The 27,204-nt window shown below is 31.2% G+C and overlaps 1 protein-coding gene across 1 annotated transcript in view; it reads left to right on the top strand.

The window, feature by feature from the left end:
- LOC111639771 (slit homolog 2 protein-like) overlaps nucleotides 1-27,204 on the top strand; it is a 136,323-nt gene that overhangs the window by 93,981 nt on the left and 15,138 nt on the right. Inside the window, exons 10-14 of the mRNA XM_023385712.1 lie at nucleotides 965-1,036; nucleotides 2,017-2,088; nucleotides 2,576-2,647; nucleotides 5,845-5,916; nucleotides 8,302-8,373. Of these exons, the coding sequence (XP_023241480.1) occupies nucleotides 965-1,036; nucleotides 2,017-2,088; nucleotides 2,576-2,647; nucleotides 5,845-5,916; nucleotides 8,302-8,373 (360 nt within the window). The remainder of the gene's footprint in view (nucleotides 1-964; nucleotides 1,037-2,016; nucleotides 2,089-2,575; nucleotides 2,648-5,844; nucleotides 5,917-8,301; nucleotides 8,374-27,204) is intronic.

A 27,204-nucleotide genomic window follows, 5' to 3' on the forward strand; every position in this document is an offset into this window, starting at 1 on the left:
GACGCGACGCGAACGTAATATAAAATTGACAATAACTTCCGCTTCTGGTACCGGAACACTTCGAAAATTTCACGATATTATTAGTCGAATGTAACGAATTTTTCGAGATAAAAATTGTTTTAATCTGTTAAGCCGTTTTTTAATTACAGCCAATCAAATGAGAAATCGTACTTCACCTGATTCTGTAGTTGTAACAGGCTTTAAAATTGGTGCAACACACTAGGAATGTGCCAAAAATATAAACACGTGATGAACAGCAATAAATTAATAACGTGTTGAACTTAATTAACTTCCATTTAACGCATGAATTTTACATGGCTATCAATAATCCCCCTCTATCCCTTATCACATCAGTCACGTTTGCGTGCGATTAATATGTATACAAAGAGTGTCCCAAAAGTCGGTTAACCATTAATTATTAGACTTATTCAAATATTTGATTGCTTAGAAATGGCGAAGAAGGTGTTCAAAATGAGACCCAATTCAAATTACAATACAGAAAACACGGTAAACTGACTTTTGGGCTACCCCGTAAGCTACACAAAGACATTACGCAGCGTATAGGATTAGTATTATTTTGATTCGTCGAGCAGCGTACGGGACGTACAGTACGTTGGCTCGACCAATCAACATATCCGCTTTATTCAACACACTTGTATAAAGCCGAGGACCACCTATGAGTTACAGACGAGCTTAAGCAATTGAAAACACACGTGCCACAGTAACTAGACACATTTAATTGTGACGTACAATCGAGACACTCTTCTAGTAGATGTGGAAGTTAAAAATATTTCTTTGGAATCATTTCTGGTGTGAGGTAGACTCGATCGCGCGTGAGGACGGACGGAACTACGAACGGAGCTAACACCTTTAACGATTTTCCTTTTTCCAATTAGACTGCAACGAAAGTCAACTCGTAACGGAACTGTTGGGCTTAACTGTTCTTTTCTTTGTCTTCTTTTAGGAGATTGGAACAGAATCGGATCACAGAAATACCATCCAAAGCATTCGTACCTTACAAGAGATTACAGAGAATGTAAGTATTTTTATTTTTAGTTTTTTTTTTTTTAAAATAAACATTTAATCTCTCGTTCGTTAACGTTTTGACTTCTGTCGGAAAATTTTTCTTTCGTTTTCTCCCGAAATGATTAAAAATTATCTACTAACTTTTAATCTTCTTTAATTAATTGTTAAATCTTCTTAAATTTTCATTGCTGTGTTCTGCTTTCTTTCTTTTTAATGTACGTTTTCTATGATGTTTAATTATAATGATAATAATAATTTTTCAGTTTATTTCGAGTTAATAATTTTTACGTGTTGCATCAATTTTTAGTGTGGAAAAGTTAAAGAATTGCCTTAATCTGGTGTCAAATATTTTCTATTATTTATTGTTTTTTTAAGAATCCTCGACGATATTTTAAGCATATGTTAACATTATTCTATCTCACTTTGCATAGTTTACATTCAATTCTATTCCATTTTAATATCATAAACAAACTTTTTATGATAGATAATAGTTTGTATTGTTTATTGAAACAAATGATTTTATATATAGTAAACACCTTCAGCAATATTTTTTATACACAGTTTCCTCTTCTCTTCTATCCCATTTTGCATATTTCACATTCATCTTATCTTCTTCGTGTTCCTATTACGTTTTTTTTTCCTTATATTATCATTTTTCTCTTCCATCATCTCTGTCACTCAACACTCTAAACCATGCCATTCACAGACCCTATAATTTTTTTTTTGAAAAATTTCAAAATAATTTTGAATAAATTTCATTTTATTACATATTTCTATATTTAATTTTCTTTTTCACACTGAAAAATTCACCCTTTTTTCCCCCCAAAATAATTAAAGAAATATGTGTTTTAATGATGCTAAAAACACCTTTACTGTTCCATGACATTGTTAATTAATGAGTCGAAATTTTATATATGAATATTATTATTATTATTATTATTTTAGATAAATGATTGTATATTTTTACACCTTTTTTTCCCTTCATTTCAGAGACCTGAGTAACAATCAAATTGTGAAAATAGCCAGAGATGTTTTTAATGGCTTAAAGTCGCTCACTTCTTTGTAAGTATTGTCTAGGGAAGAATAAAAAGATTTTCCAGCTTTGAACCGCTCCTAATTCGATTAAAGCCAAGCAATAGAATAATCGAATTATGCTGATAGAATGTACAACTGAAGAAATAAATGTTCACTTCACGAAAGAAAAAAAAAAACACCTCTATTAACCTGATTACAACATTTCTTTTGTCCCCCTGTTTACCTCTGTCTACAATAAAAAATAAATAAATAAAAAAATATGTCCAGTCAACTACAAACGTCTTACTAATTAATGTAACGTTAACACGACACGAAGACACCGAAATTTTTTTAATTATTATTCATTTAAACTAATATAAAATATGTTTTTTTTTCTTTCTTTCTTCAAGTAACGTAAGAGAGTACGATATGTAAATACTAACGACATAATATAATATATTTGTATACATATATTCTGATAAAATATTGAACAATTGAATCGGATATAACTCATACAGATGCATACTCATTACAGGGTCCTGTATGGCAACAAAATAGTGGATCTACCCGAAGGCATCTTTCGAGGTCTCACCTCACTTCAGTTACTGTAAGTATGAGAAGCTCAGACATTCAGACGATCTATTCTACTTCTAGAAACGAGTTGATTCATTAGCGTCACGTGACATTTATTAGGACCCGAGGTTAGCTTCGATATTACACCACAGGGATACATTAAGGGCTAGATGCGGGGAAGAAAGTTACTCATTTTTTTCCCCTTCCTCCTCCTCCTCCTCTTCATCCTCCACCTTCTTCTTCTTCTTCTTCTTCCCCCTTATTTTTTTTTCTGTTTTTTCTACTCGGATTAATAATGTATGTCCCTAACATTCGACTTGGGAAGATGAAATATTTATGGCATCCGAGAATAAATCTTGATACTCGCTTGTGTATGCAGTCTCAGCCACATATATATTGGGTCTTTGCACTCTTTCCTCTCGATGGATCTCGTTTGTGGCCTTGTTTGTGTACTTTCACTCGTCATTAAAACGATTGGTAGATTTCCAGTGATATTATTTGGATTTAGATCCCCAGGATAGCTCTTAAATTTCGTAAATAATCTCACCCACCTATCTCCACGTGTGATTTATTATATTTTAAGATAATATATTATATTTTTCTATTAAATAAAACTAGAAAATTATCGAAAATTTTGACATCTTTGTGTCTTTCTCTCCTCTTCTCTACACATCCCAACTAATATTTTAGTAAATTAAAAGCTTTCTATGTATTATTTTATGATATTTTATCCTTTATGACATCCTATATACCCACGTCTTCAACTTATATGATGTTCATTAAAAGCCTTCTACGCTCTCTATACTATTTTATTCTCTCTTCTATGAGGTCTCTTGACTACTTCCAAGTATTATATATGTTAATTAAAAGCCTTCTACTCTTTATGATTATTTATTTTCTACAATATTTCTATGAGGTCTACGTTATATTACTAAATTAAAAGCCTCCTATTCTCTGTAGGACATTTAAAAATATATTGGAGAGCTTTTTAAGGCTTTAATTGCATTAAAATCGAGCGTAATTTCAACAAATTTGATAATTTTAATTAATTAATAATTAATAAAAGTATTGTTAATCATATCATATTATACTCAATTTTAAGCCAAGTAAAACCTTAAAAATAAGGTTTATGCACCCGAATATAAACGTAGAAACCTGAATTATATAAAGAAACCTTTCTGAATCCTCAGAATGCCATCATGAAATGGAGAGAACGTAGGGATCACGTCTAAATTTAGTCTATTATTCCCTTATAACTTATAAATTGTTGATACAAATATAGCGTGGAGGTGAAAAATGGAAAAGATATCTCCATCCCCGTATAAAGTTTTTTTGTAAATATTTTATGGTGAGAGCAGTTTCCACAAATAGAGGGCTCATTGCACGGAAAAGTGAATTCATTCTTTCCATAGGAGAAAGTGCTGAGAAAGCCCACAATTTCTTTGCTTCTTTCGGACCATCACTCTACCAGTTGTCATGACTACCGTTCTTGTTTTGAAGACAAGAAAGAGCGATGGACTTTCCTCTTCTTTCCTTCTTTCTTTCCCCTCTTCCCCCTTTTTTCTTTTCTTGCATTCTCCTTCTCTGCTTGACTAAACATCATCTTGATGTCGTCAGAGCGGATGTGTCGACGATATTATGATATAAAACAACAAATTTTCGTCTGTTCAATAGCTCGAGAACGTTTTACATGATCCCTACTACGGTTTGATAGGGAAATTTCTTTTATTTTCTTCTTTCTCATCCTCTTTTAGGATATGCAGGCGGGACTGACACTAAAATTTATATTTTAGATAGAAAGAATGAATGGGTTGTAAGGTTGGTTTATTATAAATACACTTTTCTGATTGTTATAACCTCTTATTTTTAGTAAATTTTACTGTATAAGCTAGTGAAATTTGTAATTTTAATGTGTTAAATGCTTAATATATAATTTTACAGTCAATAAATACACAGCTTATACATTATATAAGTGAAATTTTGCTGCAAATCCTACTTGCCACATGACCAAACATTACAGTATTTACAGTAAATCTATCAATATTTACGACAATTAAACCATATATAATACATTATACGAGGTAGAAATTTAATAAAAGATGTATAAAATGTACTTTTTTAAGGTAGAAACTAAGTATATTCCACTAAAACAATGCGCTTACTGAGCATTGTTTCTTCCAAATATATACGAGTTTACAGGCACATATAAGCTGTATATAGACAGAAAGGCTGGAAACATTAATGACTTTTGTAATAGGAAGCAATGAAGAGTTTAGTATAGGGACTTCTATCGAGTAATACAGTTGGTAGGACCATTACGAGAAGATTATAAATGATACGGCTGGATTAAAAGACATTTTTGACATTCCCTCAAGACCAGTAAGAACTTCAGGTTATATGACAGCAAATAATAATCCCTAGTAAAGGAAACTTCTATTAAAGAATCTAAGAAACAATACAATTTCGTTTAAATTTCTATCCTGTGTGTTGGAGGGTGCCATTGAAACCAAACTTGTCAAGTTATGTCCTGCTTGGATTATCTTCTACACTTAGCTTCGGTATATAAATAAATATAGAAGGGAAGCTTATTATAGAAAATACCGATAGATTACTGGAGAACTTCTCTGACAAGTTCTATAATATCTTCATAACGATGTGCAATCTTTACTAGTGGAGTGTTGAATAAAATCTATTTTTAAAGAGAAATATAATCGATTTTCTCTTAATTAATACGATATGATAAATTACGAATAAATAATTTATCATTTTAAATTAATATTCACGATAATATCTATAGTTCTTGTACTATTTAGCTAAATTTTTCAACCTGTAGATCGCGAGCTCCAACGAAGCTATTATAAGTCTCGATATCCGAAGAGGTTGGGAAGTTGTTTTAGTTTAGTTCTCTTATTAGCGCGTCGCGTATCGTCGCGTCGCTCGCTCGCGTCAGCACTTAAATCACTTATAGAATGCTTAATATTTAATTTTAACTTTTCTCGTGATGAAAGTTTTGTACATAAGAAAATTACTTATAAATATTTTACAAAAAAATTAAAAGTTATGCATAATTTATATTATTATTTAAGCTAAGTAGAGCGAGTACGCGACGCGACGTTAAGTGAAGCGACTCTCGCTCTGCTAGAATTCTATATTTAAATATAAGAAAAAAATGATAAAATTACACAGAATTTTAATATAGAAATATAACATTTTATTCTTATTTATTTTCAGATTATTAAACGCAAATAAAATATCCTGCATAAGAAAATCAACATTTGCAGATCTCCATAACCTAAATTTATTGTAAGTATAACCTTAAAAATAATAATATATATATAAATTAAAATAATTCTTAATTAATTATCCCTAATGTAATTTTCTAAGAAGACAAATTACTTATAAAATCATTAAATAAACAGCTGGACTTTAAAGATTCGATTAAAGATGTACTTTTCTTTTTTTTTTCTAATGGGGGATGCTTGAGAGAAAGAATCTTCGCTTCATTAGAGAAGAAGTGACAAATATAAAGTATCAAATGTTTTCTATGAATTTATATCATGCCCTAATTTGAAACAGTTGGTTAGGAGGGTTACTCCCATATTACTTTTTTAAAATTTTGATGGGTTGATAAGTGTATAATTACAGGAGCATCCTCCCTTATAAACTAGTTAAGACGGGCGTGATAAACATTCGTAAATGATTTAAATTTTTAATAAAATATCAGAAAATTATGTAATTTTAGTTTTTAAAAAGGTTTTTCTTTAAATTATTCAATGGATTTTTTTGTAAATTCGATTTTTTTCTCTCTCTACTTCCACGTTTCGATCAATTGATGATAGAGTTGATTAAAATTATTCCCCTCGTTAACAGGAAGTTTGGAGTGGAGTAAAATAGATGATGATGAATTTTTAAAAATGTATCTAATTCACGAAAAAGTATTATATTACATCTAACTGAGATTAATTTTCTTCTGCTCCCCAGCATCACTTTCATCCTCAGCATCATCTCATCTGTCAGATCTATATTCCAACTTATCCAACTTACATATTTTTATGAATAAATTTTTAAAAAATTGGATTAAATCTTTTAAAATTTAATTTAAAAATATAGAATAAAATTTTCCACCAAAAAAATATATAATTTTGGAAAAAGCAAATTAATTTGCATATTAATTTGGCTTTAAAATTTGTGAGAAAATATCGAAGTGTATTAATTAATTGAAGGCTTCTTAAATTAATTAATCACCCTTTTTTTTAAAAATTAATTTGACGTATGTATCGATCGAAGTCCTGTAAAAATTTCCTGCCCTTTTAAGTTACGAGATCTGCAACCAAAAATGCTAATAAAAAGTGTAACAAGAGACTGACATGTTACTTCTAGGAAGTAGCGTAAAGTGTTACGAATCGGTTAAGAGAGCAGGGATATATATATATAAAAAAAAAATCTTTCAGGTGATTCAGTTAGTAATGAGGGTTCTGTCGTCTCCGGGACCCTCTATACTTTAATGTAATTACGTTGAGTCCCCAAATGGCTCCTCTTTGCAACGATTTTTCTTCTGCTTCTTCTTCTTCTACTACTACTTCTTCTTCTTCTTCCTCCCCTTCTCCTCCTCCTCCTCTCCACAGCACATCCCTGCACAAGTCGACAATTTGAAAAGTCATCCCAGATGTGCATATTTACAGTTACACATTGGGTTTAATATTACTGTGCAGGTTTGAGTTTAGGAATTGAATCTCGTGAGATATAATGCCCCTCTAACCGCTCGTTTTTTTCCCCACTACTTAATTAACTTTAACTTATTTATCTCCATGATTTTTATATATATATAGGCCTATATAATATATAAATGATGCTGGGGAGGAAACGTCTTTGAGTGCCCTTTTCCTCCATTTTTTTCCCTGTGTTTGGTCGCATTGTTTTCTGTAAAAAGGGGGCATAAAGAGGGACAGATGTCGACTTATCAAAACAGATTTTCCGTTAGTGGCCTCCGTCAGTTAGAAAGGCAGATGTTAGCAAACAAACGACAGCTGCCTTCCCAAAATTTTATAGTAAGTAGTCACGTCTCTTATGACGTTATAACTCTGTCATAATTATCAAATACAACAGACTCAAATGGTACATACCGTTTATAGACGTGTTCAACCGTTTCGAATGCATTATCTCTTTGGGAATACCCTAACCATCATCTTTAACAGTTATTGCTTGGGAATGAATAGTTTTGCCTGTTTATTATTACTGTTAATGATACAAATGATACTGCATCAATGCTTATAACTGTTAATACCGTTTAGGGAATAGTATAGATGCATTTAAAGCATGTGTAATTCACTATTTCTATTAATTAAAATTCTTAAATAACGCCCCTTTCTTCTGTCGTTAAGTCGAAATAAGGGCGTTTTCTAGTTAACTCCAACACTCGTTAATGGTTATTTACCTTAATAATTCTTCGTTATAACGAAGTAATTATGTTTATAAAATATTTTATATACATTTATTAATAATTAGAGCATATATTTTAATATATTTAACAACACTATCGAGGGAGTTTACACGCTGTAAACTTGTGGCTTCTTCAGACAATGGGAGGAGGTATTTTTACGTTAAAAAAATACAATTTATATACTTATTTATATTATTAAAATTAATTAATATGTACTTTTTAAATAATGTAAATAAAATACATTACAGATCTCTCTACGATAACAACATCCAATCGTTAGCTAATGGAACTTTCTCATCCCTTCACAATATACAAACTTTGTGAGTAATTTTCACTTAAAAAATATTAAAAAAATTATTATTTTTATTGGTTTTAATGCTAATTTAATCTGTTTTATTTATAAAAATCATCTCAGATGTGAATTTACTACGTAGATTATTAAGTTATACACAGAAGGTTGTCAAGACCTTTTACTTAAATTCTACGTTAAACTTCCTTTAAAACGTTTAAAATATTTAAAATTAAAAAGAAATTAAAGGAAAATGCTTGTATTATTATGAATAATTGTTTACAAATTATTAATTAATTAATTAATTAATTAATTCTTGTACTATAGAGAAACTTAACAGTGCTTCTCTATAGCACCTGATATAGAAGAGCACGCTAAGCATTGCTTAAATTCTCAATTAAATCACCTTTAAAATGCCAAAAAATTAAAATTTTATGTATTTTTTAAGGTGTAGACGGATTAAACCTTAATTATTTTTTTTTCTTTTCATTCATTTTGTGAGATTATAACAAATCTCGAGCGGTTTAATTAGAGATTTTAACGAATATTCTAATTAAAATGATCGAAATTTTCTGTAAAATTTATTAATTATTAAACAATAATTACAATATAGTATAGGATTAAATCGAGTACGCTTTAAATAAATTACTATAGCAACACACCATTACGCTTGTGTTACTAGAGAAATAATAATATAGTTAAGCTATTTCTCATAGGGAAATTAATTGTATACTACGTTTGATATAATTAAAGTATCCTATTAATTTATAACATCATTAATTTAATGCTGTTATAATACTAACTGACTTGTTGCTTGATCTTAGATAAATATTATTCCCTTAACTGTTATATGATGCCTTGTATAGTAACATATTCTAGAATAATAATTAATTTAATTGATAAAGTATAAAAGATAGAGGTGTTTAGTATAGTAAATTTTAACTTATAAATAGTATAAGGGATTGTTGAAGTAGATTGTGTATAAACGATGGCACTTAAGAGTTAGAGAGATTGCACTTTTGCATTTAAATGTAGAGAAAGATGATGAGAAAATGTCAAAAACAGTTCATTTGCTATTTCTCTAATATCCCAAGTGTTGAGTGGATCTCTGCTCTGCTCACGGTTATTATCAGAGCTGTCAGCCACATACGTCCTGCTCTTCCTGATCAATAGTCTACTGGGCTCTATTACACTTCTTCTACTTACATTCCTCTTCGTTTATACCTATACTTATATATATATTATTTTCAATCTTGCATCCTGAAATTCCACTGTTACTAGTAGATGAATTTTTTCTATGTAATTCTTATGTATTTTATTATATTACAAGCTTTTATTCTTGTAATTAAGGCTGAAAATTTTACTCTGTTTTGTGGATCTTTGTAAGATTTTAAACACAATTTATGGTTTATTTTCTCTGTATTTATTAAATAATTTTGTATAGGATTTAAATGAGTATTTATTAATCTATTTATAGGATTTTTTCTAAACTTTGTGGAGGATTTTGACAGGAAATTTATACAGAATCTTAACCAGACTTTAACTTAATTTTATACATTTTATAGGTGATTTTATATAAGGTTCTCATAAACTAATTATAAGAATCTGTATAATATTATAGAGGATTTTTATAGGATTAAAATTAGACGAATTGTTAAGAGAAAGAGGTTACTTTAAGCTTAACAACTCATCATTAAACAACGAATTAAGTGAGAATTTACCTCTGGAAGACAGTGTTTAGACTTAAGTCAAACTTTAGTAAAATTCGAGTTAGAAATAATTTTTTTTATAGAATTTTTATAGAAATAAAAAGTGCATTTATAAAAATGCAGGGAAGATAAGACGATAAAGTCAAACGTCAATTTGTTGGAAAGTTAAGTCTGACCCAAGGGAACTGACCACTAGCTGTCCCATGTAATAACTGGCTGGTAGGATAATCTAGCACCAGCATCCTAATCTTGTTTACCTACACAAGTGTCGGCTTAGTGCCTCAACAAATATCACCTTCTCCCATATGTCACCATTATCGCCGTCTTCCACTTACTTCTGGATAGGCTAACGGGTGTAGTCACTAGCCGGAAGAGACTAATGTAGCGTACCTACATCGAAACTTAAGGCTGGAGGTAGGAAACTTTGCTATGTCACACGCGAGATTTAGAAGAATATTTGCTCGACTGTACGCTTCCTGATAATGATACACTCCTCTTATTTTATGATAGGAATGCTCTAAATGGATTATAATGAAAATAATTCTTTAGGTGAATGGATATTTTTTGATACGTTCAATAAATTCCCCGCTTAAAGTTTTATGAGGATTTTGTTGTAATTTAATGGCAGGGATGAATCCTGGAATAATTTATAGCCTATGCTTAACAATTGTTAATGTGTGTGTAAGTAGTTAACTAGTTACTAGGTTAAAGGATGAAGAAGGTGTGTAAGTAGTTAACTAGAAACTAGGTTAAAGGATGAAGATGATGTGTAAGTAGTTAACTAGTAACTAGGTTAAAGGATGAAGGAGGTGTGTAAATAGTTAACTAGAAACTAGGTTAAATGATGAAGAAGGTGTGTAAGTAGTTAACTAGTTACTAGGTTAAAGGATGAAGGAGGTGTGTAAGTAGTTAACTAGTAATTAGGTTGAAAGGTGAAGAAAATAAACTGGTTACTAAGGTGGAGGGTGAAGAAGGTGGATGACTAGTTAATTACTTATTCATCTTCATCCTTCTGTATAGCAAACACTTTTGAGAATTTAAGCATCTTCCTGATGATGATAAAGACTTGTTTTAAAGGCACCGCTGAATTGAATAAATTTTTGGGATAAATTTATAATTAAATCTAATTTATTTTCGTAGGAAATGCGGAATTTTATTATAAATTTAATTATTTTAAACTTTATTATTGAAATTTCTATTACTTCGGACGATTTTTCGATATATGTAGGCATTCAGATTTCACTTATTGATTCTCTTATAAAGCTTCATCTTATACAATGTCTTATTGAATATATATTTATAATTATTTCATATAATTTTCCTAAGAGGTGTTGAGTAAATCATTGATTCACCTTTGTTGTAACTGTGCTACATTTCTTATTACGTACTGTTATTATTGATTTATGACGTATATTTTTCACTTTTAGTAAGAAATAAACCACGAATAATTTATAAAATTATATATTTTAATTTTAAATTAATAAAAAAGTCATTAAAACATATATAAATCCTCGTAAAGAGAAATCAATAAAAGACAAATTCGATAAAAATTCCTAGTTTTCTAGTAAAAGTTTAACGGAAATTTCTCTTAAATTTCACGAAATTCTTTCTAATTGTTAGAATATGAAATAAATTTCATGAAATTTTATACATTTTTTATATATAATTTGATCTTAAACATGAGATATAGGCCTTAGGCATTCCTGTGTGTGTGTGTCTGTATATTCTAATCTAAAAGAATCCAAAATAAAATCGAATTTTTATTTAATTTCAAATACTTTTCTTGAGAATATTTTAAAATTTACAAGTAAAATTAAGAATCACTGCCGTTTTTTTATGCTGAAATTCAAGAATAGTTTTATTCTTTTTCCAACTTGGTGGGAGACACGCACATCTGTTCCTCGAGTTCCTTCTCTGACCTTCTTCTGTTTGATATCCTTGACAGCCGCACCTATAGGAAGGGCTAAATACATATTTTTCAAGGATAAGCTCCGAATGATTAACTATATTTTCCTTATTTTACAATTGATATAAATGTACAGCTAATATGATAAATTATCCACGCATACCTCTGCGGTTTCTTTTGATCTTCTAAGGAATTAAGAAGTCCATCGTATAAAAAAATCGAGTTGAAATATCACATTTTAAGTTTTTAAAAGTAAATAAAGCAATAAACACTTACATATTTACAGCATTAAAGAGAAATTTTAGCGTAATTTTAGTGAAGTATCTTCGCATCTAGTTGAACAAGAAGAGGAAACTCTTCGATGTCTAATATTTCGAAGTGAAAAATTTTCAGAAAAACATTGTGTAAAGTGGAAAATAAACGTTTTAACTTAAAAAATACTTTAAAAAACGACAAAATTATCAATCAGACACTATAAATAAATTGATTTTTAAGTTCTACATAACACGGATCAAAGGCATTCTTCACCAACAAATCCGCATCATAAAGGTTTCCTCCTCTCTTCTCGCAACTAAAATTAATATGAAAATATGCATTTTAAGTGATTTGAAAAGATAATATTTCATCTAAGATAATTTAGAAGCTGGGAAAACAGTAAAAAAAAAAACTTAAATTTCCACAAGTCAAAACAATGAAGACGATTTCTATTCTTCTCCATGGATGCTGAGGAAATTCTTCAAGACTCTTAAACACGCGAGGAATATCGTAGATATAATCGATTCAGTTACATAATTACGATTTTTTTTACGTGAATTTCAATACGTAGAAACGTAGAGAGGACCCCCTCGAGTCGAATACACGTTTACGCTTATTTAAATAATTTGGACACGGTGCAAAGAATTGAGACGATAATTTACTTAATTATCAAAATCCTTCATTTGTTTTAAGGATGGAGAAGAAGAATCAGACGTCACGAAGATGGAAGAAAGAAAAAATTTCTGTGTGTTCAAAGAAAAAGATGGCACGATAATGCACGCAGTTCGGGGGTAAGAGTTCACGTCGACAAGATAATGATACGGCACGCCTCTTCACGTGCAGACGGAAGGTCTCTAGCAATTACTACAATGATTGTTGATGCACCACATTCGAAACGTCTTCAGCAAAAATTTAATAACAAGAGTAGGTCCTCGTAATGACTTCTTTTTATGTTTAACAACGGAGAATGAAATTAGCTATATTTACTAAAGGGAAAATTTTATGCAAGAAAGGGAAAAAAAAGGGGCCTTTTTTCCTCTCTTATTTTTTATTCCAACTATGAAATTTGTGTTTAAAATTATTCTTTATTCTTATTTTTAATTACTTTGAAGAAATTTAACACGTTTCGTACTTTTCTCGCTTGGTTTAATACGTTTTTTTAAAGTGTTACAGTAGGTTTATGGACACGGTTGTCTTCTTGTCTTTCTTCTTTTTTTTCGGGATTTTTATCGTTCTAAATGACTTTTTCAGTGTCTATGAATTAAATTTAAATTGTTTTTATTATTTTATGACGTAGTTTTATCTGTCACGCCTCGTGTTTTTGTCGGGAAGAGCGCGCCGCGTATGCGATGCGGCGCGACGTTACAGTTATTGTAATTCTGTCGATTTAAAATTTGTTATATTTTATTTAGAATAATAAAAATTTGAAATTTATGCAAAAGTATTAAGCCATAAAACGATTCGCTCATTAATTTCGTAAAATCGTATGTATCATTTCTAAAAATACGTACGAACTTTTAACATAAAGAGCTACGCGACGCAACGGCGCGTCGCATCGCTCTCTTTAAAATCAAGTTTAATTAAATTACCACAACTAAAATACAACATAAAGACAATTATACGTACATAAATGTAGTAAAACTGTATTAAAAACAGTATTTTAGATAAGAAATTACCGAAAAATACTGTGACGGACAGAGAAGATTGTAGACTCGCGCTGGGTGAAAGAATGAAAGCTACTACGGATATTTTAAAAGAAATTTAAGCAGAAATGTCGAGGAAACAGAGCAATAATCACTAGAAGTCCCGTCTGGGTACTGGGCGCACAAATTCTTATGGGTTAGGCAACTTCATTTACTTCCCTCAAGCTAGCAGGGACGAACTTAACGTCTTACTTAATGACCTGGAGTTATTATTAATGTTCAGTGATAGTCGGAGAAGAAAAGCCGAAGGAAAAATATAGTCTTTTGTGGCGCCTAAGAATAGAGTCGTAACCTGTTATTAAGTGTGGGCCAAACCTAAATCAACAGGAGAAACAGACTTAGAAAGATGCGTATCGTGATTAAGAATGTTGTATATACAAATACTTGCATGTGCATCATCCCCCTTGATGTCTCTATAAAGATGATTGTTAAGTAACTTAGTGTATGTAAGTACACATACACGCATACACGGAAGGATGTGTACAAGATAAATACGTAGTAGAGTTCCACACCCACTGAATTGACTCCTGTACTTTCTAAGTATAGGTATGGATCCGTAAAACAACACCATGAGAATAATAAATGGGATCAAATCCCGACTACTTTGCTCTTACATCAGTAATAGGCACTTGGGATGATGCGATGGTGACGATGATTATCCTTCTTGACTTTTACTAGTTTACATTTTATTTTTTTTTTTTATTTTCTTTCTCTCCTCTTCATCCCTTCCTGATTTTTTACTGCTTTTCCTACGAGATTCATAAATTTTAATTTGTTTGTTTTACGGATAAAACCCAATAAACTTGCTCTTAGTTTTGTTAAGCTTTCACGAATATTTATAGATTATAACCTCCCCCTTTTAACCTCCGTATAGATATAACTTCTCCCTCCTAACATCCGTATAGATATAACCCCCCCTCCTAACCTCTGTATAGACATAATAGATGTTACCCCCTCCCGTTAATGGTGAGTAATTTGTATAATAGTGGCTAAAATTTAGTTATATTGTGCCACAGCTTTCATTCTGATCAAGAGAATTTTTAAAAGAAACAGTAAATAATTCTGTAGTGTAACACGTCTTCTAGTAATAACTAAGTACGAAATCATATATAAAAATGTATTCAAAGAGAGTTAAATTTGCATCTCTTTACCATAAATTAGATTTGAAAGTGGATAGCCTTCATCTTCGTGTTTCTTTACTTAAATTCTGGCAATAAAAAATCCCTTAATCCACAAGATAAAACTATAAATCTATAAGAAAAAATTCCATTCTAGGATTAAGAAAATAAAATTTGGTAGAGAAATTTCCATTATGCCAAAGTTTATATTTTGTTCACAACCAATTAACAAACAAACTGTAGAAGATACACGTCCGATAAAGAGTAATGTTTTTTGGGCCCTCTTTTGATTTAATGCTTTGGCCTCGTGACTTGGCATCAACCGAAATTTATAGTTACCACACTTAACTTCTCCTTAAAATTTAATCCTACGGGAGTCGTTAGAATCTTCACAATAAATCAGTCATCTATCGTCTCGGGTTGTGGGTGGCCCCCCAATCACTTGACTTCGATCTAATTCCTTTCTGTAACTTTACCTTAACTTTATGTGCTTATTCAGGAGTTGAGTCGTAACAATTTGCATGAAAATTACGTCGAGTAATGAGAAAATTTATTTAGTTTTGCTTTAGAATAAGTCTTTTATTCTACATGAACAAGGAACAAAACTAAGGTTAGAAGAATTAAAGACAGTGTCTGTGTGTCTTCAGAAAACCTTTTTACTTTTCAACTATATTTAGGGAATAAATTAGGGAAATTCATGGTTATATTTATAATCAAATTTTGCAAAGAAGTGAAGAGTTTAAAATCCCTATTCGTCGAGAGCACACCCCTGTGATTCCTATATAAAATATGGAGATTTAACAGTGAATAGGTGAAAAATTCATCATGGATGGATAAATATATTAAAATATACTTAAAAATTTTTGAAAAATTTCCAAATTTACGTGGAATTTTATACACAAAACGTCTCCAAAACCATCAATTTTTTGGAGGGTGCATCGTAGCAGAAACTAAAGTACACTATCCAAATTTTTACCTTAAATACCACTTGTAAATCTATGGAACCACACCCCTGAAGCCATAATTGAAACTAGTGCGTTTTTTGACATTTTCTCAATTAATGCCCTTTGGCCAGAAGGTAAAGGCGGAGGGGACGTCACCCGATTGAAATACGCCTGGCTCCAGAGGACACAAAATACTACGGTGTGTCCGGGAGTTTTTTGTTTCAAAAAACGACCACCCCCGGTGCATCCCATGCTGGGACGTGTCATTAACTCGCTAGCATAGGAGATGTATGGTCTTGTCGTTTTGCCAACTTGGGTATATCTGTCCTATTTGCCAGAACTAAAGGAAAATTAAAGGAGCATCCATCACCGTCTTCGTATTCTCTACAGTGTATTATAAGTTTCTTCTAATACCTGAACGTATTTTTATTCTTCATTTTTCTCCTGTCTTGTGTTTTGATATTTATGCTTTTTCAGAGCCTTAGAGATTTATGAGGCATTTGTATCACTTTTAATGATGTTGAGTGCTGCGTGAATTTGAGGGGGGGTGAAGTAAAATGCGAGGTAACAGAACTTTTTAGATAAATATCTCCGGTTCATTTTTTGTAAATTTCCCATCTTTTCTTCAAAAATATCTTTAAAATTACCCAGAAATTGACTTTAGTTTAGTTGTTTCGACATAATTAACGCCTATATTTTGCCCCTTTCTAAACACGTCTGTTTCATTTGAGGATGTTGAAAGACCCCTCTTTGCTTAAGATTTTTACAAATAAATGTATGAATTTTTTATTTCTTCTGTAAAAAATTATCCAGAATAAGCATTAATTTCACTTCTTTATGGAGCCAACACGTGTAATTGTATCCATTTCCGAACAGATTCGAACCATCATGGATCCAGAAAGACCCCACTTTGCTTGCAAAACACGCAGAAATATCAATAAATTTATACATTTTTGTATCTTTTCTTCAAAAATAAGCTTCGAAATTACCCAAAAATTAACATTAATTCAGCAAATAACACCTGTAAAAATTACTCCCACTTCTAAACACACACGTGTGCCATTTCAGAGCCAGAAATAACCCACTCCTCTTTAAGAAATAACACCCCCCAAAAAAAATAAAACTCTAAATACATCAGATACACATCTAAAATATTAAAGTAACAAACTAGTTACTGGCATCCTACACAATAAATTCTTAAAATATTGATCACGAGAACCGTATAAGGGTATAGAAGGAGGCCTCGATAAACAATAATCAATCTTCAATCTAAATAACGATGCAGGTCGGCTTCTATACACAAAAGTTAATCGCCGTAACAGATTTTTGACCACCAAAAAGCCAAGTTATGAGGCCTCCAGTAGCAATCACACCCAGGAGGCCTACTTTGTTCGTGCTGTAATTAAAAGCCTTGTAAGGAAAAGTAAGAAATAGCATGGAGGCCAATGCGCCACTGACCTTCCCCATCAACCCCGAAAGAAGAGGGGGGGAAACATTGTGAAACAAGATGTATAGAGACGATGCTAGAATTGTGCCTGGCGGCATCGTGAAATAAACGTGAGGAGAATTGTATTCTTTGGTATCGTGACAAAGTGTTTTGCCTTCTATCTCCTTCGTGTTTATATTTATCTCCTATTATTTATATCCTTCCGGGTGGTTACTATTATTATTTTTCTTTTTTTCTTTACTTTTTACGTTAATGAAGATTATTAAGAACTCTAACCCCATATAAATAGGGAATTTTTTTTAGTTTTTAAGGCTCATAATGTGAAATTTTGCAACTTTTCCTATTTGCATACACTCAAACACGCCTTCTCCTCATTATCTTTATACATAAATACAAGTCGACCCCCCTATAACACTGTTGATTTTTCCGTTTTATATGAATTCCATGTTGTACGAGTCACTTAGATTTTACAAATACGTGAGCCGTTCACAGCCTGGCACACGTATTTGTAAAATCTAAGTGACTCGTACAACATGGAATTCATATAAAACGGAAAAATCAACAGTGTTATAGGGGGTCGACTGTATAGGAATTTAGGCATTAATTGTAGAAAAATTTGAGTTAAATTCATTAAATTTTCTGCAATTTAAAACATAAAATCCATTTTTTTTTTAAATCCCACGACTCCTTATGCCAGTAGGAGCGATTGCTGCACGATAAAAAAATAAATAAATATTTTAATTGTGTTTTATTTTTTAAAAAAAAAGTAATAAAATTTACTACAGAATGGCATGACGTGAAGAGAATGAAAAAAAAAAAAATAAGAATTAACTCATTATTTTTCCGTTCACAGTCGAAGCATTCAAACAGGTGGTGAGATGTATCTAAAGTTCATCACCTTTCAAAAGGGGTACATAAAAATAAAATTGACGCGAGTGAACCGCGTAAATAGGGCTAGAGGTTAAGGAATGCTTCACGCGTTGTTTATATGGATAAAGTAAAGGAAAGGAGACGTGTTTCGAATGACAATCCACTCCTTTACACGTCAAGAAGAGTGATAAGTGAGACAGAATTAGTAGACTCTAACTCCAGAAGCAGTTACTGATCCCGTTTCACAATAAACACATACACACACACACACACAAAAAAAAAGGGGAGGAATTTCAACTTTTAATACAGTTTTTTTACTATAATTTTTTAAATAAAATACGCTTCTATCGATTAATTTTCGTGTTTTACTTTAATTAATTTTCGGCATTCATCTTGAAAGAGCAGGGGATGAAAGTTGTTTTAGTGTTTATTAAACATTAAACTGTAGTTATAAATAGAACAAATTTCCTAAAAATACAATTTTGATGATGTATAAAATTATTTTTTAGTGGATAACTAGAAAAAAATCCCCTAAAACAGCGTGTAAACAGAGGATAATCTCACTAATTTCGGCATCCATCTTGGAAGAGCAAGAGGATGAAAGCTGTTTTAGTGTTTGTTAAACGTTAAATTGTAGTTATAAATTGGAACGAATTTTCTTAAAATACAACTCCGATGACGTAAAATAATATTTTTAGGGTAATAACTAGGAAAAAAATCCTCTAAAACAGCTTAGAGGCAGTGGATACCTCTCCCAATCGCTCACTAAACCATAGTATTAGTGTACTGCTCTCTTTTCTTCATCAATTCTTACCCCTCAAAAGAATATAAATTAAATGGCTCTAAAATTATATAAGAAACTTATTCGGGTGTATAAAACACTAGTTTTTGAAGGGCAAAACATGAAACTCGAGAGGAATTCCTCTCATTAATTATGTCATTGGATATAATGAAGAGATGAGGAAAGAGGAGAGCTCCTATCCAAGTCGCTCGATCATAGACCGAATTTGATGGAACATGACGTCATTCTCCAAGCTGGGAGGATGCAGGACTGGTTTATGATAACGTCATTCTGTTGAATGTAGGTTGAGTTATATAGATCTGGTTATGAAGATCATCATTGATAAAGTCTGCATACTCTTCGAATTTATGAGCCCCTCCTTCTGTCAATATCTTATATTTTTATTTTATTTTTTTCGTGAAATATCCATTTATAAATGAATAATAAATCCTCTTCCATGAGCTGCATTGCTTCTTCTCCTCCTCCTCAAATTAATTAAATTGCTTTATATTTGCAAAGAATGTTGCAAGAAGTCGTGATTTTCGTGAAGCGTAGTAAGAGGATTAATTCGCTCATTTCTTGAACTTTAAAGGGATTTTACTACTAAAATGATGCGGGAAATATCGGAAATTTACCCCAAAATTTCTTATTTTAGGGAAAATTCCTAAATTCTTTATTTTCTGGAATACGGAAATTTAGGACCAAATTTAATTTGAAAGAATACTTAATAAAATTCCCTAAAATAAGAAATTTCAGGGAAATTTTCCTAAAATTCCCTAAAATTTCCTTGAAAATTCCCAGAAATTTCTCTGAAATTTCTTATTTTAGGGAATTTCCTTAAGTATTTGTTTACTTGTTAAAATTTAAAGAGATTTCGATAATAAAACAAAGTAGAAAATAATCGAAATTTCCCTAAAATTTCAGGGAAGAATGTATATTTTTATATAAAAACTCTAATTAATCGTTTTCCATTGTTTAAGAACAATTTTATTTCATGTAAAATTTAAAATTTATAACTTTTAATATAAAATAATGAAACTAAGCTCTATTATTTATGGATCTACATAGATCTACGACTCTTCTAGACCCCATTATAGCGAAAATGATCGTTTTAAACAGTTAAAAGACCAGTTTAACCCACAATAAATCGAGTATAATAAAAAAGTTCAATTTTTAATTTCTGCTAGACAAAGCCATCTTGAATCCAGGGATGGGTTACCCACTAATTAAAGAGTCGATACTTTTATAATTGGGAGTAATGCTGATAGTGAGTAATGCTTAGTATAATGATAATTACTGTATATCCGCATAAATCATAATTGCCTAAGCAGCTTGAAGATAATTATTTCCAGTTGGGAACTTTTGGATGGGTTACTTTCTCTTATTCCTCTATAATTCATTAGTAACGTAACAAATTATACAATGAAGTATGTATCTAGACTGCTTGCCACTCGGATTAGTTTTATAATTAACAAAATTATAACTCACAATGAAACATTTGAGGAAAGATATTAAAAAAATGGTATCTTTAGAATTTAAAAGTCCCACAATTTATTAATTTTATATCAGAATTATTAAGTTTAGACCTTCCGAAGATCTTTTGTTTTGAATACATTTAAACAAATTTTTAATGTAAAATTATAACATTTTTCTGGAAAGATGGGCTTTAATAGGGAAGGAAATGCAGCCTGTCTCTTCCTCCCTCTGATGGGAGGAAGAGACAGGCTCTGTCGGTGGAGGCGAAACAGCTCTATTGGAAGAAGATAGACAGGCTCTGATGGATGAGGAGAAACATGCGCTATTGGAAGAAGATAGACAGGTTCTGTTGGAGGAGGATTGACAGGCTCTAATGGGGAGGGAAAGACAAGCTCTGTCGGAGGAGGAGAAACAGGCTTTATTAGGCGATAGGTAGGCTCTGTCGGAGGAGGAGAAACAGGCTCTATTAGAAGATAGATAGACTTTGTTGGAGGAAGATTGACAGGCTCTAATGGGGAGAGAGAGAGACAGGCTCTGATAGGAAGAGAGAGACAGTCTCTGTCGGAGGAAGAGAAACAGGCTCTATTAGGAGATAGACAGGCTTTGTTGGAGGAGGATTGACAGGCTCTAATGGGGAGAGAGAGACAGGCTCTGTCGGAGGAGGAGAAACAGACTTTATTACGCGATAGATAGGCTCTGTCGGAGGAGGAGAAACAGGCTCTATTAAAAGATAGACAGGCTCTATTGGAGGAAGATTGACAGGCTCTAATGGGGAGGGAGAGACAGGCTCTGTCGGAGGAGGAGAAACCGGCTCCATTAGAAGATAGACAGGCTTTGTTGGAGGAAGATTGACAGGCTCTGATGGGAAGAGAGAGCGAAGAGATAGAATTCGATAACGGAAAAACACAGGCTAAAATTCACAGGTTTTACTTAAAAATTAACGTTGTCCTTTATGCTTAAATGTGTTTAGAATAAAAGGAGTCCTTTTATTCTAAACATATTTAAGCATAAAATTTTACAATAAAATCACAAATTTACAAATAGAATGCTTAAGAAAACATTCGTAAAAGTAGTCTCCGTTTAGAGTTTTAAAAACCCCAAAATTGATCAATTTTATAACAGAATTATAAAGTTTAAACCCTTTAAATACATTTAAAGATAAATTTCATAAAGATATTTAGCATTATCCGTTTCTTTCAGGCATAGATTTTATACCCATTCTAAAGGGGAATTAAGCTTGTTTTGAGAGTAAATAATACATTTATTTAGTAAGAAATTAGAGAAAGATTAGAAGAAGATAAAAACGAATTAGTTTATCTTATAAAAACATAAGTCAATGACGTTATTATTTACTTAAGGTTTCACTTGTACAGTAGCTTTCACAAACACTTCTTAGTATAACTAATCTTGTACTGTCGGCACTTGTAGGAAACGAAGCGGCTCTTTACAATCTTTATATTGTATTCTAAGTAAATATAGAAGGACAACGAGGGAAACTAAATTTAGTTAATTGGACTCCAGACGTTAACTTTTACTTTAGGTGGGGTCCCGTTTACTCTTCAACAATCGCTTCTGCAGAAATTACCCACTAATGATTCAATGGCTTTTAACAATTAATTACAAATATAAAGCTAATTATCGTATAGAATATTATGTAAATTAATAAATTAAAGTATAAATTCTTTAATTTTCTGGTGTGTAAATAGATTTTATACTGATTATACGGGTGTCTTGATAGGCATAATATAGGGGAGATCGGGGCAACTTCGGCATGCGGGGCAAGTTTGTCAAGCGCTTTTTTTTAAAAACAAATTAAAAGGAGACTTTGGTTATAGGTTAGGCAGTTGAGTTTTTTTGGTGGCTTGTTGAGTGTAGTGTTTTTATTGTTCTCCAACAAGCGTAGTTGAATTATCAAGCAAATTTTCATTTTCGTTCAATTCCATATAATATTTTTTTTTCCATTTATATTGAATTGGCAGGTTTTGTTATAATTCCATGATAACGAAAGTTACTTTTCCTGTTAGAAGGATGTAACTTCAACTTATTCACGTGGCCAGATCGTGGCTTGGCATTCTGTTCTCAGGGTTGTACTTAATGTTTCGAAATCATGACTAGCGGGGTAAGATCGGCAACATAAAGCCACATTAGAAGCAAAGGATAAAAATCAAACAGATGATAAATGAAAACATGTTTGCATTTGTTATTCATGTATATATGTCTTTGAACTTGCATTTCGTTGTAATAATATGAAATGGGTGTTGGATTTGTATTTCTTTGTTTTAATAGTGAATTCCAACTTATACATTGTTAATAACATAATTTTATATACGTGTCTATCTTGCCCCATTACTGTTGCCCCTATACCAGGGGCAACTTTAATAAAAATAATTAAAATAATTACAACTTTACAAAAAGAGAGAAGTTGCCGATCTTGCCCCTATACCCGGGGCAACTTCGTCAATTTCTCTCTTCTTGTAAAGTTGTAATTATTTTAATTATTTTTATTTCCAAACTGATTTTAACCAGTTCTATAGTAAGGTAACATTCCAATAGACAATATGCAAAGCTTTTTTTTCAGTTTACAGCAGTATTTATTACACAAAATGTAAGTAAAGCTTAACATGCCGATCTTGCCCCGATCTTCCCTAACTCAATTTACTGTGAAATGATAAGGGTAATATCGATGTTTTAACCTTATTTTTTAAAATTTAATTTGAATTTTAAGCATTAAATCTTTTATTTTTTCGATGATTTTTAAAAATTAATTCGAATTATGGCATATAAATCTATAAAATGTGCATAAATTAATCATATTTTTTATGAACTATGATAGCTCTTGTTATATGCAATAATAAGGTTAAAACTGAATTAAATCTTTAAAATATAGTTATTTTTAAAGGAAAAAGTTAGAATTAGTAGGCCTAAATGTGCTAAAAACCGTGATAATTCCTAAAATTTATTCCCACTCCACGGTATATCAAAATACAATTTGGATCACTTCTAAAGAGAAATTGTTCCACTTAATAAATTGATTTATTATAATTTTTTACTGTTTATAAACTATTTTACTCGTTTATAACGTTAAATTTTATTAAAGTAAATGTTATTCGTTTAAGTTTATCTACCAGATGGATCGAATTAACAAAGGAAGATGGTGCTGCAACATCTTCTGGAAGCCAAATTTATATCTTAAAACTTATCTTTAAAGATATAAAAAGAAGATATAAATAGCTTAAAATCAGTAAAATATACGTAAAATTCGTCGATATCCCTTAACAAATTACTATAATTTCTCATGCAATTTTCAGATTTCTAACCCCTGTCTTTCGTCTGTCTGTTTGTCTGTCCGGTTTGCCCTTCCTTTCAGGCTTTTGTAGGCTTTTAAAGAGTATTTTAAGCATTAACCAAGCCGCAATTTTTAGAATTTTGTAAGGTTTTAGTGTTTATTTAAGCGGTAATTTAATTGTTATAAAATAAAATAATAATAGTTAAAATTCGGGATATAAAAATGTTGAAAATAACCGAAAATCTGCTAAATTTCTACAGAATTTTAGCGATATCCAGCTATCAAGCAATAATATATAGGCCTATATATATATATATTGCATCCCATTTAGTTTATCACTCGATAAATAAGGAAAGAAAAGAACACCGGGATGCTAAAAATAGGTGAAAAAATGCCAAAAGTTTTAAGCATTACAATAGTTCTAGTGTATTATTAATATAGTGGAGTTGCCAAAATTTCATTTCGAGTTGTAGAAATAGCTGGAAGCAATAAACCTTCCCCTACGAATTTGTATAACATTCCCTAGTTTATTCAAGCAATAGCTTGAGGTATTGCAGAGCTTCATTACTGTTTTCAAAATACCACCCATCACTTACGCACTTTATTGAAATTCCTCCATGTCAGACTTTGTTTGTTTTGTAATGGTGAAGAGGAGCAGAGTTTATACTTGTATAATTTCCCCTAAAAAAAGGGAGAGATTTGATATTCCTTTGTTTTCTTTGTTTGTTGTCTACACCTTTAATGACTCTTTTTTTTTTCGTTTGCTGTTGATAAATGAGACCCTTTCGTGATACAAAAGCTTTTGGTACAATATTTGGGATTGCTCTGTGGAATCGATTGCTCGGATCCCAGTTTCTTGTCGATAAGATGATCACGAGGATGATGAAGATCGTCGCTTAGTGTTTCGTGTTAACGAATATTCGGATAATAAAGTTTTCTAGTTTTCGTGTTGTAAAATTCATTGATTTTCAAGAATTGGATGATGGGAATTTGTCGTCTTCATCATCATCATCATCATCTTCGTATCTTATTTCTTCATCATCATCTCGTATGTTATGTATCATCTATGTAGTGTAAAATTCATTGATGTTCAAGAATTGGATGATGGGAATTTGTCGTCTTCATTATCATCATCTTCGTATCTTATTTCTTCATCATCATCATGTCGTATGTTATCATCTATGTAGTGTAAAATTCATTAATGTTCAAGGATTGGATGATGGAAATTTGTCGTCTTCATCATCATCTTCGTATCTTTTATTTGTATCTTCATCATCATCTTTCCGCCATCATCTATGTAGTTAATTACAATTAACTGCTTCAGCTAATGATGATTATTAATAAAGGTTTGGTAATAGGTTCGGATGATGATGATGACGATTTCTAGCTTTTGTGTTGTAGTTTCATATTCCAAAAGATGATGATAAAATACATAATTTAAGGTTTAGGAGATGAAGATTTCTCATTAATTATTTACATTTGAGAATTTGGAATCTCAAGATGATAATTTAAAGTAGCAATTCAAGATCCTGATGATGATGATTACATATTGACGTTTTGTATCCGAAAGATCGCGATAGAAATTCATAATTTGAAATTCTTGTTAAATTTTACGTGGATAAAATAGCTTAAATTTGTCAAAATGTATTCGTTTAAGGTTATATACTTTTACAGGGTGGCCCAAAAGTCAGTTGACCATCTTATAGCTTAACCCTTTGCTTTATTTAAATGCTTCTTTTATTTACAATCCCTAATAAAGTTGTCCAGAAAAAAGATATTCTTGTAATATAAACTATATTAAATTACACACACAACACACACACACACATACAGGGGTGGCCCGAAAATCAGTTAACCACAACGAGGAATAAATTTCTGTCTAGCGTAAAGTTTGCAAGAATGAAAAACGCAATTCTCCATTTATTTAATACACAAAAATTAAATCTATCACGCGAATTCGCATAGTAAACTGACTTTTGGACCACCCTGTTATATACATATTTTTTTTTTTTTTTTAAAAGGAGAGTAATTAATAGATTTAATCATTCAGAACTTCGTATAAAAATAAATTTTAAATATTTATATGTAATTAATAGAGGAATTACCACCCTTCTACATGTAAATGGGGTGATTTATTCTTCTGTTAAAAAATAAAATAATAATAATAATAAAATTTAATTTACAAATATAAAAAAAGTTAAAGTTTATCAAATGTTTATTTTTCGATGTAAACAACTTGAAAACACGGTAATTTAATCAGTAATAAAAGAAGTTTTATCAAAGAGAATTTAAGTGGTTGAAGTAAGTGAATCTGACCTTCATACATCCATCCTCTTTGCGATAATATTTAGATTAAAAAGAAAAAGAAAATAAAAAGGAATTCTTTTGACGTTGGACAGACATTTTAAAGCCCCGAGGAAGCCATTTTTAAATCTTTTATATTCATTTAATTAAATTTATGAATAAAAAAATCTGTGTTCTATCTCCTAACACAGGCGAATGTAGACTCTTTACTGTTGTTAGCGCCATCTCTTATCGATTATATGAATAAATAATTTGTTTTTTGGGTCCATATATATATATATATATTACTCGAATTTATGTCTTGTTTTTTTATTAAAATGCACCATATTTGTAGAGATTTTTGCGTAAAAAAAAACGTGTAAACGTTGTCGCTCTTGTGTGATTTGCGTTAAGCATTTGCAAAGTACATTGTTTACCTTCGTTTAGAAGAATCTTTAGTGAGTATTTAAATAATTTTTAAGCTGGGATGAGGATGAGGAAGAGCAGTTTGGGATGATAGATATGAAAAATAGCATTTGAGATGCTGAGGATAAAAAGGAGTAGTTGGAATGCTAAATAAAGATGATGAGGAGCAGTTTGGGATGCTGAGGATGAGTAGTAGTAGTTAGGATGCTTGGGATGTGGAGAAGGAGTTGGAATGCTGAGGATGATAATCAGAAGGAGTTGGAATGCCAAGGATAATGAGGAGAATTATTTAGAATGCTGAGGATAATGAGGAACAGTTGGGATGCTGAGGATAATGAGAAGCAATTGGGATGCTGAGGATGTTCATTTACTGAGTCGATAGTGTTTTTAAGATATTTTTGCTAATTAATTAAGATTTATCAGCATTGAAAATTTGAAAATTTTAGAGATTTTTAAAATTCTTTTTGACATATAAAATGCCTGGCAGGAGAGCTCTGTATATAGAAAACAGCATGTTTCAATACTTTATATCTTTAAGTAGGATTTTATGTTAGTCAATTGATGATTCTCAAGCAGTTTTATGTTTTAAGAGGCATGTTATCCTACCAGGGAAGATATTGGATACCCAGGAAACTATCTTAAAGACTTTAAGATGTTC

This window comes from Centruroides sculpturatus, unplaced genomic scaffold (genome assembly GCF_000671375.1).
Source record: "Centruroides sculpturatus isolate CEXI.00-Female unplaced genomic scaffold, Cexi_2.0 scaffold212, whole genome shotgun sequence".
Classification (NCBI taxonomy): domain Eukaryota; kingdom Metazoa; phylum Arthropoda; class Arachnida; order Scorpiones; family Buthidae; genus Centruroides; species Centruroides sculpturatus.